Below are 15,604 nucleotides of genomic sequence, written 5' to 3' on the forward strand. Positions count from 1 at the left end.
GGGGATGCAAAGAACGGCAATAATCAGTCTTTGCTTTCAATGAGCTCATAGTCTAATGAGGGAAATGGCATGCAAACAACTATGTACGAATAAAATACATATAGGGTAAACTGGGCATAAACTCAGAAGGAAGGCATGAAGATTAAGGAAGCCTGGGAAAGGCTTCTTGCACAAGGTGAGACCTGAACTGCATCTTGAAGAAAGCCAGGGAAGCTAAGAGATGGAGATGAGGAGATACAGTGTTTGAGGCATGGTAGACATCCCGTGAAAATGTTTTGAGAAGGGATATGGAGTGTCATATCACGGAGGCTAGTGCCTTTGGACCACACAAGGCAGTAAGGAATAAGATGCCTGGAAAGGCAGGAAGGGGCCAGGTTATATGAAGGACTTTGAGAGTCAAACAAAAGATTCTCTTTGTTCCTGGAGGTGACAAGGAGCCATTAGAATTTATTGCATGTGGGGGTGGTGGTGGTGATATGGTCAAATCTTAGGAATATTGATTTAATAGATGAGGTTGGACTGGAGTGGGGGAGACTCGAGGCAGAGAGGCGAATCACAAGGCTTTTGAAATAGCCGAAGTGTGAGGTGTTGAGGGTTAGCCTCAGGCTGATGGTAGTGTTGGAGGAGAAAAGGAGCACATATGAGAGTTTATTATGACAGTAGAAATTATAAGACTTGACAACTGATTGTATGTGAAGGATGAGAGAGTTGAGGAGTTGAGGATGACATCTAGGCTGTGAGCCTAGGTGACTGGGAGGATAGTGGTACCCTTGAGAATAATAGGAAAGTTAGGAAGGAGGTTTTTTGGGGAAAGATAGTTAAATTCAGGTTTGGATATTTTAAGTTTAAGATGTCTATGAGACGCCTATTTTGAAATATCTGATAGGCAGGTATAAGTCCCAAGCTTCTACCTGAACCAAAGGTTTACCTTTTAAAATATCAATATTCTTCCAGAAGAATGACAGTCTCTAAAATTAAAATTGCTGGTCATCCAAAAGGAGGTAAATACACAATGGATATGAGTAGGAATTTATACCTTGAATATTACCAATGAAAATTTTGCAGTAAATATGTAAAATATATTATAACAGAAATGTATGACCAGAAATGGAGGTAGAATGATGTGTAGTGAGAACAAGGGATATTTGATGGCCAACCTCAGTTGGCACCCATACAATATCAAGAGATCTAGAGAAAGGCCCTCGACATGCTAGATGTGCCCTCTTTAAATGTTTTATGGGGGGACATGGAGAAGAGAATTATATAGGATAAAAGGTGTGAATGATTTAGAATCTGTTGAGTTGGAGGAAACATGCATATCAGAGATTAATCACACATCCATCAAAGTTGGAAAGTATCAAATTGGATAGATCTCTAATGGAATGCCACATGGCTTTTTCTTAACTTTGTCCAGTTGAGCATTTTTATCAACAACTTGGATGAATGCATAAAAAGCATATTTATTATATCTATGGATGGCAGCTCCACAGATGGGTAGAAGAGAATAACTAATAAATTAGACAACAGAGTCAATGTTGAAAACAGGATGATAGAATCCTGGCTTAATAGGAACTTCTGTAGGAAAAAACAGAAGTTTTAGTTGATTGTTGGATCAAAATGAATCATTAGCATGTCATGGCTGTAAAAAAATAAGATAAACCCAAACCTAAACCAAACAACTCATTTATTAATCTTAGGCTGCATTAATAGAAATATCTTATCCAAATTAATAGCGCTAATTATCCCACTGTACCCTTTGCTGTTCAGATTATATCTGGAATATAATCTGTAGTTCTTTGTGTCTCATTCTCAGTGCACAGCAAGAGACCAGAGAGGTAAGGGTTCTGTGTGGAATTGTTGAAGCAACTGGAAATTGTGTGAAGAAGAGAAGAGTTTGAGTGGTGATAGTAGAGATGGGAAGGGAACGTAGATGTTAATTATTTGAAGCACTGCCATATGGAATAGGTATCAGGCTTATCTTGGGTACCTCTAGAGCAGAGCTGTCAAACATGCAGCTTTTCTTCATGGGGCCTGCAACACTCCTTAGTGCAGCCCAAACTAGATTAAAATGTAATTGGGAAATATTTAACAAATAAATAAAAATACAACAAAACATAGTATAATATTTAAAAAACTAAGTCAATATTTGGCCCATATATGGGATCTTTATATATGGATTACTGGTCCCTGTTTCCATTTGAGTTTGGCACCATTGCTGTACAGGATAAAGCTAGATTCAATAAATTAAAGTTTCAGTGAAGCAAATTTTAGCTCAATATAAGTAAGAGCTTTCTCATAATCATTGGTACCACACTGCAAACAATTGGATGGATTGTTGTTAGATTGATATGAGAATTATCATGCCTATTTTACCAGACATTTTTATGGAAAATATTAAATGTATTTGAGATTTTTTTTATTGATACTAAGATCTTTTTTTTTTTAAACAGGTCTCATTGGTATCTTGCAGTCATTTGTTTTCCATGGTTAGAAGGGCCTGTGTATGAAGATTTTCCACATCAGTTATCTCAACAATCCAAATCTCCACAATGCCAACATGACTTTCAAACTCTGGGTAATACACAACATTATGGTAGTCTTTTAATGATCATGGCAATAAAGTACAAAACTGTAAAAGAGAGTGGCTACAGAAAGCATTTTAAAATTAAAGGCATGACTAAAAATAATTTTAAAATGAATAGCAAGAAATCTGAGACTATCATGCAAGGAAGCCTTGTCTGTTATATTATAGCAGTAAAATTCTAAGTGACCTTGATATATTCAGCTCTGAAATTACAGAACTATGTGTAGAAATATTGTGAATCCAACTGACATCCATTTTGTGCCACTCATCTCCATGCATAGCTTGTAGTTAGTAACAGTTGTATACGGTAATTAGTGATCTTCATTGATAATTGTTCTCTCTTTCCTCCACTCAGATTTTCTACTATTTGATCAATATACAGCACAAGATATCACTTAAATATACCCAGAGAAGCCATCTCATATAATTGGTATATATGTTTTGGCCAAAGCAGACATTAATAAAAATAGGCATTACATTATAGTCAAAACACGAAAAACAAAACAGATGAAGTGGCAACATTCCCAGAATCCCACTAACAACCTCCTAGAGCTTACTGTTTTGGTGATCATTAACTAAAGACAACAAAAGATAGCTCCAATTAACCATCATTTATTGCCATCTTCTTCTGTCATATCCTCTGGACCACCACTCTATTGTCAGCAGACTTCCTTTCATCCTATATCTCTTCTGTCTTTTGGTGCTGGTTAAAACTTTACTTTTTCCTGAAGACCTCTCATCCTTTACCACCCACTCTCAAGCTGCCTGCTCCCCTTACCTCCTTCCCTCTCCCCAGCCTACTCTAGGGCTAGAAAGTTGAGTCAGCATGCTCCTTGGTTCATTCTGCCACTTTTGGACCATTTTTTGCCACCATCACTCAGAAAATTCTCATTCTCCCTACTACTTCAATGAGTTCAGTACTTGAGTCACATTCTTTCTCTGCATATTAATGGTTATTCATCAATATTTCAGCATTCATACTGATGACCCTTCCAACAACATAGGCTTTTTCTTTAATCTTCTCATTTCCAATGACTTAGACCTCTTTATCCATCAACAGGAGTTGTCATAACTTAGACCTCATCATAACTCTAAACTGTATTACTTTGGGCTTAAAATTTTTTAGTCATCTTTGACTGTTTCCTTTTTAGCACCTCCTCTCCACTATTCAAGTAACTATTTTGTCCTGTTGATTCAACCTCCATAGCATTTCAACATTACCTGTCTTCTACCTGAACAGCTACCACCTTAAATCAGATCCTCTCACCTGGATTTTTTAGTAACTTCCTAACTGGTGATCCTGCCTCTATTCGCTCCCATCTTAACCCATCTTTCATACCAAAATACTCTTCCTAAGGTACAAGTCTGAACATGTCACTCCACTTATCAGAAAGAAAAAAAGATAAACTAAAATTATGGTCATTCCCTTTTGCTGATCAGATAAATCTAATTAGCCTGGGTTTAAGGCCTTTTGTAATCTGGCTTCAATCTACCCTTTCTGCTTTATTTCACAGCACCCAATTTCATATCTTCCAATAACATCAAACTGTGCTATTAAATTTTCCCCAAACTTGATATCCAGTCTCCTATGTCTGTGCATTTACACAGGCCATCTCCCAGGGTTGGAATTTACTCCTTTCTCATCTCCACTTGTTATAATCTTTCTCTTCATTTGAGGCACCTGTTAAACCTTCTTTGATTATCTCAGCTAAAAGTGTTTTTTCTCTCCACAGATTTTCCTAAAGCAATTTATTTGGATTTCACCCTTACCTCTTTATATTATACTTATTGTATAGTATGTATACATCTTTATCCTGAAAGACTCCAGAATATAAATGCATGTGTATATATTTATATATATGTACATCTGTATATAAAAATGTATATGTACATATATATATATAAAACACATACATGTACACAGATGCCTCTTTGTATTTGTTGCTTTGTGTGTGTATAGATACAGCCTGAAAAACTCCAGAATACATATAAATAAACATGTATATATGAATGTTTATGTGTGTGCCCGCACACATACGTACAGAGATATCTCTTTATATTTGTTGTGTAGTAGTTTTGTGTGTTTGTATACATCACCATCCTGAAAGGTTCAAGAATAAACATATACATATGTTTATGCACGTATAATCATAACATGCCCACACATACATAGATGCCTCTTTATATTATATTTATCATGTTTTATGTGTTTTGTGTATATGTATGTGTACATCTCCATGCTGAGAGGCTCAAGAATATCTTTCTCTGCAACACACATATATATATGTACACATGTAAACACACATATACATAGGTGCCTCTTTATAGTATATTTATCATGTAGTATATGAATATATATTTCTATTCCTGAAAGGTTCAAGAATATATATGCATATAAACATGTACAGAGATAAAGTAGAATACATATAAATGAATGTACATATGTAGGTATATATACATAAGTACATAGATATGTATGTATTATACACATGTATATGTGTATATATATATAATATATGTATATATACATGTACCTTTTATTATACTTACCTGCATACATGCTATATCTTTATATCCCCTACCCCTCCTACATTAGAATATAAGTTCCATAAATTATGAACTTTGCCCATTTTTTATCCTTGTAGCACTAATTTTTAGCACAAGACCTTTCATGTAATAAATATTTCCTAGACTTAATTTTCTTATTGTTGTACTTCCAGCTTTTAAGAAAGACTGTTAGGGCAGCTAGGTGGTGCAGTGAGTAGAGCACCGGCCCGGGAGTCAGGAGGACCTGAGTTCAAATCTGACCTCAGACACTTGACACATGTACTAGCTGTGTGACCTTGGGCAAGTCACTTAACCCCAATTGCCCTGCCCCCCCCAAAAATAAAAAAAATTAAGATTAAAAGAAAGACTATTACAAGTATCTGATGTTTCAGGTTTCATCCACAGAGACTTGGCCATTGTTGATAAGAACCAATCACTATCACTTCTTTCCATTGTTTAAGCTTTTGCATAACACATAAACAAAGTCCAATAAGTCCTAGGTATTTTTTCTTTTGCTAAATGAATAGAGATGAAATGTTAGATATACAAATATTGGTTTTATAAATGATTATGTTGTTTTGTTATTTCAAACTAGATAATGATCTGCATATTACTTCCTCACCCTCCTTAGATCCAGAGGATCCCCAGGTAAGTGAATTTATTTTTAGATGTGAGGGAAGAAAAACTTAGGAATACACTATGTTATCTGAGCAATGGGGCATATTAGATTATGTCGTTGTGATGGATATTTATGTTCCTTAGACCATAATTTTTTAGACTTTCTTTGTGGGGGGAAGGGAAAGGATAAAGGCTTATGCTACTTCTTAGCTAATCATTCTTCACTTGTATTTTTATAGTTTATTTTTCCTTCCTAGATGTTATTATTTTACAGATATCCTTCATCTTCTCTACTAAATTTTTAAGTTTAAAATAAAAAATTTTAAAAGATATTAGCAACACTGCTCAACTTAGTATCATCCATGAACTTATTAATACATTTTGTACTCTGTTTCATCTGAGCTGTAGTTAAAGATCATTAATATCTGTTATAGCATCAACAATTTATGGCTATCACTCAGTCTGCTCTCTCAAACTCATTTCACACAAATGGTAATGATATGGTTTAGGTTTTACTATTCTAATTCATTGACACGTTTTATGTGATGCAGTTTGAAGCTTTAAGTCTTAGGGATAGCTTTTGCTTTATTGTTCTTGTTCTTATTTTTCTTCACAATAATAATAAATAGTACATTGGATTTATAAAGCACTTTTTCTAAGAATTGAGCACTTTGCATACCTGCCTATTTTTCTGTGTATTTGTATATGTACACATATAAATATACACACTCCTTTAAACAAACTAGATAAAGATAACTGCTAAAATTAATGAATTTTTAAAAATTTTCTCAAATTTGAACATCACCAGCTGCTGTGGTAAGGGCCTGTTGGTGTGGTTACTATCAGGGCAGAAGGAGGGAACTTTTTCTTCTGATAGTGTAGAGGAAAGATGATAGTAGTCCCTTTGCGTATAGGGGATTTGGTGTGGAAGAGATATTCCTGCCACTCTCAATTATAAGTTCTGACTTTGAACACAGTTTCTCTTATAGTAACCATGTTATTGAGAGGGTACTACCTTTTCCCTGAGTGTTCTTCCTTAGTAATAGTTAAGGGATGAGAGGAGTTCAGAACACCACACTTAGACCAAGCCATGGTAAGCTTTGTCTGGGGCCATTTCTCAAAAGCAGTTGATACCCCTAACAATTCAACCAATTCAGACAGATTCCTCAGACCTATCCTGTTCATGGTGAACACAAACTAGCAACCAATCTCATCCTCCCAGGAACTTTATTATCCTGAGACAATTTTTCTGGGACCAATATCAGAGTGTTTAACCTTGTAGGTAACTCACCAGCTCAAACTGGAGAAGCAATGCAGTCAGGAACTTAGATACTATGGAAATAATTTCCCAGGCCTGTCCAAAGAGAACATTCATATAGGCATTCTCACTATAGACACATATTGAATCCTTACTTTGCATCAGGGCCAATAAGATCAGTGGCATTAGGAGACTAGTGCTTGTTACTATAGTTCTAGGTTAACCACTTCCAGTGGGGATGGCAGCTGATCATGTTGGGGTTTCATCTGTACCCTTCCATATGGGCATATTGCTCTTTGGCGGCTTCTTATGTCTGAAGGGCAGAATCCATTGTCAGTATGGTTCCAGCTGGGTGCTCTTTAGTTCTTCCTATGGGCCTACATTCTGGAATCCCATAGCATCTCTTGTAGATGGGTACAAAGACTTCAACTTACTATTCCCAGACTAATGTGGGGCCTAATCTACTAAGATGAAATTTAAGGAGGATAAATGTAAAATCTTCATTTTGGGTTCAAAAATAACTTGACAGATTTTAGGTGCAGAGACATGGCTAGACAACAGTTCCTCCAAAAAAATATCTGAGGGTTTTAATGGCTGCAAGTTCCATATGAGTCAACAGTTCTATTGGAGCCAAAAAACCCTAATGTGATCATAAACTTTGTTAAGAGAGAGGTATTGTACAGAACTAAGGAGGTGATGTGGTCAGACCACGTTAGGAATACTATGTGCAATTCTTGCTTGCTTATTTTAAAGGACATTGTTAACTTGGAAAGAAGCCAGAGGAGGGTGGACAGAATGGTGAAGAGCCTCAGGCACATGCCATGAAAGTATTGACGTAAGGAACTGAGGATGTTTAGCTTGAAGGAGAAAATACTTAGTACATTATAGTTATTGTCTGGTATTCGAAGGGCTGTCATATGGAAGAGGGATTAGACATATTATGTTTGGCTCCAGAGGACAATGAGGAGCAGTGGATGGAGGTTTCATATGGGCAGATCTGAGCTGGATGTATGGAAACATTTACTCATTAGAGCTATCCAGAAGTGAAATGCACTGCTTTGGGAGTATTTGGGAGGCAAAGGCTGGGAGCTGTATATTTTGTAGAAGGTATTTTTATTCATTTACGGGTTGGATAAATGGCCTCTGATATCCCTTCCAGTTCTGATGTTCTGTGACTAGTGGTCCATAAAACCCATTTAAGCTATAAATGACAGCTGAAATGCTGTACATTTACCACAGTATTTTTTCCTAGTACTGTGTAAATGAAGAGTATTTCTGCGATGTTGAAGGTTAAGTAAGTATTTTTGTTGGTTAATGTGAATACTAAACCAGTTATAACATTATTTGTAGGGGGAAATGTATTTAGAGTTACAAAGAACCAACTTACATTAACTTGTGAAGTAAGATCCCTTTCTATGTTGGGGATTTTCCTGCATATGAAAACTGGATTAACAGAAAAAATATTGTAGAGTGAATATTTGTTTTACTAGGATTCGTATTAATAGACTTCTTCTAAATAGTAGTTCTTCATGCATGTTTAAAATAAGAGTAAGTTTATACAAGTTGTTTTTTACTTAACTTTTCAGGAACACAAGCCATTGCCTAAAGCAAAGAATATTTGCTTGCATTCAGCACATATCTCTTGAGCATCTATTGTATGCAAAGTATTGTGTTGTACATTGTAATGAGTCAGCTATATTTTCTGGCTTCAAAGACCTTACAGTTTAGTATAGAATTCATGTGTACAAATAACTGTAATAAAAGACAATGTATAACATCTGTTTCTGATTGCATCAGAGTTGGGAGACAGAGTGTTCCTGGTTGGAGTAATAAGGGAAGGCTTTACAGAGGATTTGACATTTGAGTTAGGCTCTGAAGGATAAGTAGGACTTTGACAAGTAAAAATCAGGTCTAGGCAATCTGGTAGACATAACTTTGGAGGAACTGCATAGGCAAAAACATTGAGGTGGTAAAACAAAAGGCATGACAGAGAAAAGGACATTAGTCTTTGTTTGGTTGGATTGTAAAATTTGTGTAGAGAATTAGCGTATAGTGAATTTCTGTATAGAATTGTAAGGATAAGACTAAAAAATGTTGAAATATTTGTAATATTAATTGGTTCATATTGAGGGCTTAGAAGATATTTTCTTTGAAACCCTTGGCAACATAGAGATGGCGCAGGAATTGTACAGGATGAGATATGCCATCAGATGCATCCATATTTATTGAAATAATGAATTGAATTAAGGGATTATAGGCCAAACAAAGATGAAATATCTCTCTTTTGAAATGGTACCATTTGATATTCTACTGTGTCCACAGTCTCCTTGGTATAAGCACTTTCTCTTCCAGCATGGAACTTTCTTCCATTTCTTGTGTGTGATTTCTGCTTGTATCTTTCCATAAATCCACGTACACAATCTTTCCAAATCTTTGGAGGCTGCACCTTTCATATTTTATATTCACCAGTACAACACCGAGACTGTCACTCCTTCCACATGCTTGCTTCACCTCCTTTCTTGCTCCTACCTGTAATGAGTGATTTATTTTATTCTGCTTCTCATTTGCCCATCACTGGTAGTGATGTGCTGCTACCTCCTGATACCCACTGTGTATCTTTCCATCATTCTTAGATTCTTCTTAGCTATGTAGCATCTCTGGGAGTATTGGGATAGGAATAGGGACTGGACCTGTGATTTCATTACTATACAAGTCCCAGATAAGGAAACTCCCTCTGCCAGTTCAGGGAGGCACCTTCTCTGAAACTTCTAGTCTTGGACAGTTGCCTAGAGCACCAAAAAAGAGAGATTAAATGACCCACCCAGGGTTACACGGCCAAAATGTGGCAGAGCTGGGCCTTGAATCCAAGTCTTCATGGCTTCAAGACCAGTTCTCTATCCATCTCTAGCTCTCTTGCTGCTTTTCTTGGGAGATTACCAGTGTTAAATAGACATCTTGAGATCATTAGAAGCATTGTAGAATTTTCCATGTGATCTAGCTCGTTTTTCTGCATTTCAGTTCTTTGCTCAGCTGATTGCCCAGTTGGAGGCTGTCTTAAGATATAGGTAGTATTGGATTAATTCAGTGGAATGTAATATCTGGTTCTGCATTATAATCTGTATGTGAATACATATTTTTCATTCATTTGTTTTTTTTTTCCTGTGTAGTTTACTAGACCAGACTTTGAGTGAGCATGTTTTACTGCATGATGTGGTTCATACAATGTCATACAGGAGAATTAGAGAACCAAGTATGGAGTATCCTTGTTTCAGGTACACTTTACCCTAGGAAATATTTAAATGGTAGTGGTATACATTTCTGAGTATATAGCTTACTATTTTGTGTATTGCTTAAAAAAATTGTTGAACAAAGTTAATTCTGGTTACATTTAATAGATAGATAATAGATAATCTTGCACAATCTTAATGTATACATGAGAGATATCTTCTTAGAGGAGAGCCTTTAAGAGTGCATTGTGAGTGAAATGAAATTTTTGTTTAACACAGATTAACACAGCAGAATCATGTATTTTATGTAAGTGTCAATCATGTGTAATTGAAGATGTGGTTTGTTGGAAGTAATCATTTCTGATAGCCTGTCATTTTTGTAAAAGATACTCTACCTATGAATCTATAATTTTGCTAAGAATTTTATAGTGATAAGAATGTTCATATGTGAAACAGTAGTTATTGATGTCTTCTTGGTTGCCATTTTGGGTATTAAACATTTTTTTTTGGTTTGGACTTTTGATCTAGTCAGTTTTGGGAATTCCTGGTGTGGAGACCTTTCACCAGTGTAGATGGGCAACTTGTCTCTAACTGTTAGTCTTAGGAGAGTGTTGCTTAGGCTACTAAGAGATTATGATTTGACTAGAATCATATAGTCTTTGTTTCAGAGACAAGATTTGAATTCCAGATTCCTGACTCTGAGGCTGACCCTTTAATCATCATGGTACATTGCCCTTCTTGGACAGTTGTACTATGATTTTTTTTATTCTTTTAGGATCTTTCCCTTCTTGAGGTATTTTGGTAATCAGTCCTGGAATACCTTTAAAATTCTTTTGCCTCCAGCATGGATCTCCTCTGGAGTCCAGCTGCTTTTCTGACTTTGTTTTCTAATATCTCCATTTTAATGTATGCTCCTTAAAGGGACTGTTTTGATTTTGTATTTATATCCTCAGCATATAACTTTGTGGCACATAGCAAGTACTTAATAAATGCTTGCTGATTTTCTTTTTTCCCTAATTCACAAGCATTTATTTTCTCACTCCCACCTCCTCCACCCCAACGATAAAAAAAAAATAACAAAAAAACAAACACAACAATCCTAAATTTTTTTTTATCAAATACTCATAGTCAGGCAAACAAATTCTTGTGTTCTCCATGTCAAAAACATGTGTCTCATTCTGATTTCTAAATCTGTCACCTCTCTGTCAGGACCTGGGTAGCACACTTCTTCATCAGTTCTTTAGAATTTTGGTTTATCATTGCATTCACCAGAGTTCTTTTTTAAATCTTTCAAATATATTTGTCTTCTAATTGCTGCTGCATAATGTTCTCTTCCCTGTCTCTGTTCACTTTACTCTTCATCCATTCATACAAGTCTTCCCAGGTTTCTTCTAAATTGTCCTTGTCGTCGTTTCTTATGCTAAAAATAGTATCCTTTACATTTACATACCATAATTTTTTCAGCCATTTCCTAACTGATGGATATTCCTTTAGATCCTAGTTCTTTGAAACTCTAAAAGAGCTGCTATGATGGATCCTTTTCCTTTTTATTTTATCTCTTTGGAGTATATGCCTAATAGTGGTATTGCTGGGTTTAGTTGTCAATTACTTTCCAAAATGGTTGGAACAATTCACAGCTCCACCAACAGTGCTTTCATGGTTCTGTTGTCTCACAGCCCAACCAATAATTGTCATTTTCTTTTTTTAATCATCTTTGACAATCTGATAGCTATGAAGTGAAACCTCAGTGTTGCTTTATTTTACATTTCTCTTACTATTAGTAATTTGGAGATTTTTCATATGGTTGTTGATAGTGTGCTTTTCTTATTTTGAAAACTTCCTGGCCATTTCTTCATTGGAGAATGACTCTCGTTCTCAAATATTTAAACCATCTCCCTTTATCAGAGAAACTTGCTGCACATATTTTTTTCCTTCTGTTTACCTTCTAATTTTAATGAAGTTGATTTTATGGGCACAAAATATTTCAAGTATGTAATAAAAATCCCCTAAATATCTTGGATATCAGGGCTTTATAAGATAAATTTGCCACAAAGATTATTTACCCCCAACTAAAACTCTTTTCTGTTCAATTTCAGCTGCATTGATTTTGTTTGTATAGAAATCCTTCAATTTTATGTAATTAAAATTGTTCCTTGTGTTTGGTGATGACCTTTCTTCCTTGCTTGATGAAGAACTCTTCCCCATCCAAAACCATAAAAGAAATATCCTTTTCTGATCCTTCTCTATTTGTTCAAGAAAAATTTTCAGTACATTCTACGTCTAAGTTATGCATCCCCCAGAAGCTTGTTGTGGCTACATGGAAGTGAGATGTTGGTCTAACCCAGTATTGGTCACACTTCTTTGCTACTTTTCTAGCCATTTTTGTTAGATAGTGAGTGAGAATTTGCCCAATTTAGTTCAGGTCCTTGAACTTAGCAAACACTAACCTATTCTTTTAACTTATTTCTGCATTTTGTGCACCTAATCTTTTCCACTGATCAACTTTTCTCTTTTTAAATCAGTCCCAGATAATTTTGATTGTTATTGCTTTGTAGTATAGTTTGAGGACTTGTATTGCTAGCCCCCCTTCCTTTTCACTTTTTAAAAATTATTTTCTTTGACATTCTTAACATTTTGTTTCTCCAGGTGAGCAAGATTTTTTTCTTGTTTTATAAAGTAGAAATTCTTTACCTTTGGCACTTTGATTGGTATGGCCCTGAATCTGAAAAATAATTAAGGTAGTATTATCATTTTTATCATATTGGCATAGCTCAATCATGAACAATTATTTAAATGACTTTATTTTTATGAAGAATCTTTTGTAGTTGTATTCTCATAATTATTATGTGTGTCTTGGCAGATGGTCTCCCAGATTTTTTTTGATGTTATATAGTGATTTTGAAAGGAATTTTTTTTCCTATGTCTATTATTTTTTGAAGTTATTTTTCAGTTGATAATATAATTCAATCCATTATCATCTGAAAAATGAAATGATTTTGTTTTCTCTGTTTCTATTCTTTCTTTCAGTTTCTTTCTCTGTGTTAGTGATTTTGTTAAGATTTCTAGTTCTATATCAAATAGTAGTGGTAGCAGTGATCTTTGGTTTACCCTTTATCTTACTGAGAAAGCCTCTAGACGATCTCTGTTATATATAATGCTGCCTCTTGGTTTTAGATAGATTGTTTTAATGATATTACGTGAAATTCCCTTTATCCCTATGCCTTTTGATGTTTTTAACGTGATGGAGTATGCATTTTGTAAAAAAAGCTTTTGCTATATTGATATAACCATGTGATTTTTGAATTTTTTAAATGACTATGGCATACTATGTATATGATTTTCCCAATATTGAATCAACTCTATGTTCTTGGTATCAATCCAGCCTGGTCATAGTGTGAAATCTTTTGAATATATTGCTATAGCATTGTTGCTAATATTTCATTTGATATTTTTGCATCAGTATTCATTAGGAATAGTGGTCTATAGTTTTCTTTATCTGCTTTATCTCTCCCTGGTTTAGGTATCAAGACCATAGTTCTTTCATAGAAGAAATTTGGTAGGATCCCTTTTTTCCTATTTTTACAATGGTTTATATTAGTGTTTCTCAAACTGTGCTGCAAGGAACTCCGAAACTCCCCAAACTTAAATTTTTTTTAAAAAAACTGAACCTTTTGTTGTTTGTGGTTAATAAACATTAAAAATAACTTTAGAGGATTTTACTAAGAGGGTTCTACCAAAGTTTTGTTTAAACTGAACTACCACTGTGGAAAAGTTTGAGAACCGCTGATCTACATATTATTAAAATTAATTATTATTCCTTGAATGTTTGATTGAGTTCACTTGTAAATCCTTCTGGTCCTGAATGTTTTTTTTTCCTTTGGGAGTTCATTTGTGGCATTTTCCCCCCTGAGATTAAGTTTTTAAAATCTCTATTTTTTTGTTCCATTAAATTTGGATAGTTTTGTAAATATTCATTTCATTTAAATAGTAAATTTTATTGGAATATAATTGGGAAAATAGTTTTGAATAATCTGTTTTATTTCCTCTTAGTTTCCTATGAATTATCCTTTTTCATTTTTGGGAGTTGACAATTTTATTTTCTTTGTTTTTAGATTAGTTAATTATTTATCTAGTTTATTAATGGGGAAAAAACCTGTCCTACTTTTATTAATCAATTTAATTTTTCATTTTAAATTTTCTTTGTCTTAATAATCAAAATTTCTGGGTTTTTGTGTTTAAGGTTTTAAAAAAATTTTTTTTTAAAGTTGCATCCCAAATTCAATGATAGTCTCTCTTTTGCTGATGGAATTGTTTAAAGACATATTTTTCCTTCTGAGGATTGTGTTCTCTATATCCCTGAAGTTTTAATATATTGGCATATTACTGTAAACTTTCTTTGATGAAATTATTTATTGTTTCTATGGTTTTGTCTTTACCTATCAATTATTTCGGATTAAATTGGCCTCCATTTAAGCTTGATTCGCTTCTGAAGATCCCTTTATTGATCATAATTTTAATTGCATTGTAGTCAGTAATATTTAATATTTCTACTTTTCTGCATATGTTTGTGAAGTTTTCATATCCTGGCATATAGTCTGTTTTTGTAAAGGTGACATATACCACCGAAAAATGTACATATTCCTTTGCCTTTCCATAAAGTAATTCCCAGAAATCTAACTTTTCTAAAATTCTTTTCAAGTCATTAGCTTCTTTCTTATGTATCTTTTTGTAACATTTGCTTAGGTCTGAAATGGGCATATTGTGTAGCTAAGCTGTTATAGTTTTACTATATATTTCTCTCTATAACTCAATTACCTTTTCCTTTAAGCATCTTTAAATAGTTACATGCTGTGGCATATGTAGAAAGGACTGACATAGTTTCATTATCTCAGGTGCCTTTAAGCATAATTCAGTTTTCCCACTTGCTTTTTTTAACCATGTCTATTTTTACTGCTCTCTTGCCTCAGGCAATGCTTGCAATACTTGTTTATTTATTTGCCTGATTCATAATACATTATTCTCCAGCTCCTCATTTTTATTCTGTATGAATTTTTATATTTCAGTATGTTTCTTGTAAAAACCATATTGCTGCATTCTGCTTTCTACTCCATTCATCTATCCTCTTCCATTTTATTGCTAAGTTAACCCTTCATGTTTACAGTTATGATTATTAATTATTATATCTCCCTCTATCATATCCTCTTATATGTTTTATTCTCTCTTTTTTCTTGTTTAACTCTTTATTAAGAAGAGGAATGTGGTAAAAGAGAAGGAAAGTGATCAACATTATACCTAGGAGGAACTTAATACATATTTATTTCTTTCAGATACTCTTAAAGTTCTTGTGACTCTCTTAATACAGAGTATTTC

The 15,604-nt window shown here is 34.3% G+C and overlaps 1 protein-coding gene across 1 annotated transcript in view; it reads left to right on the forward strand.

The window, feature by feature from the left end:
- SENP7 (SUMO specific peptidase 7) overlaps positions 1-15,604 on the forward strand; it is a 161,139-nt gene that overhangs the window by 133,165 nt on the left and 12,370 nt on the right. The window contains exons 19-20 of the mRNA XM_036745023.1: positions 2,451-2,575; positions 5,727-5,779. Coding sequence (XP_036600918.1) covers positions 2,451-2,575; positions 5,727-5,779 — 178 coding nt within the window. The remainder of the gene's footprint in view (positions 1-2,450; positions 2,576-5,726; positions 5,780-15,604) is intronic.

The sequence above is a fragment of the Trichosurus vulpecula genome, chromosome 2 (genome assembly GCF_011100635.1).
Source record: "Trichosurus vulpecula isolate mTriVul1 chromosome 2, mTriVul1.pri, whole genome shotgun sequence".
Classification (NCBI taxonomy): Eukaryota; Metazoa; Chordata; class Mammalia; order Diprotodontia; family Phalangeridae; genus Trichosurus; species Trichosurus vulpecula.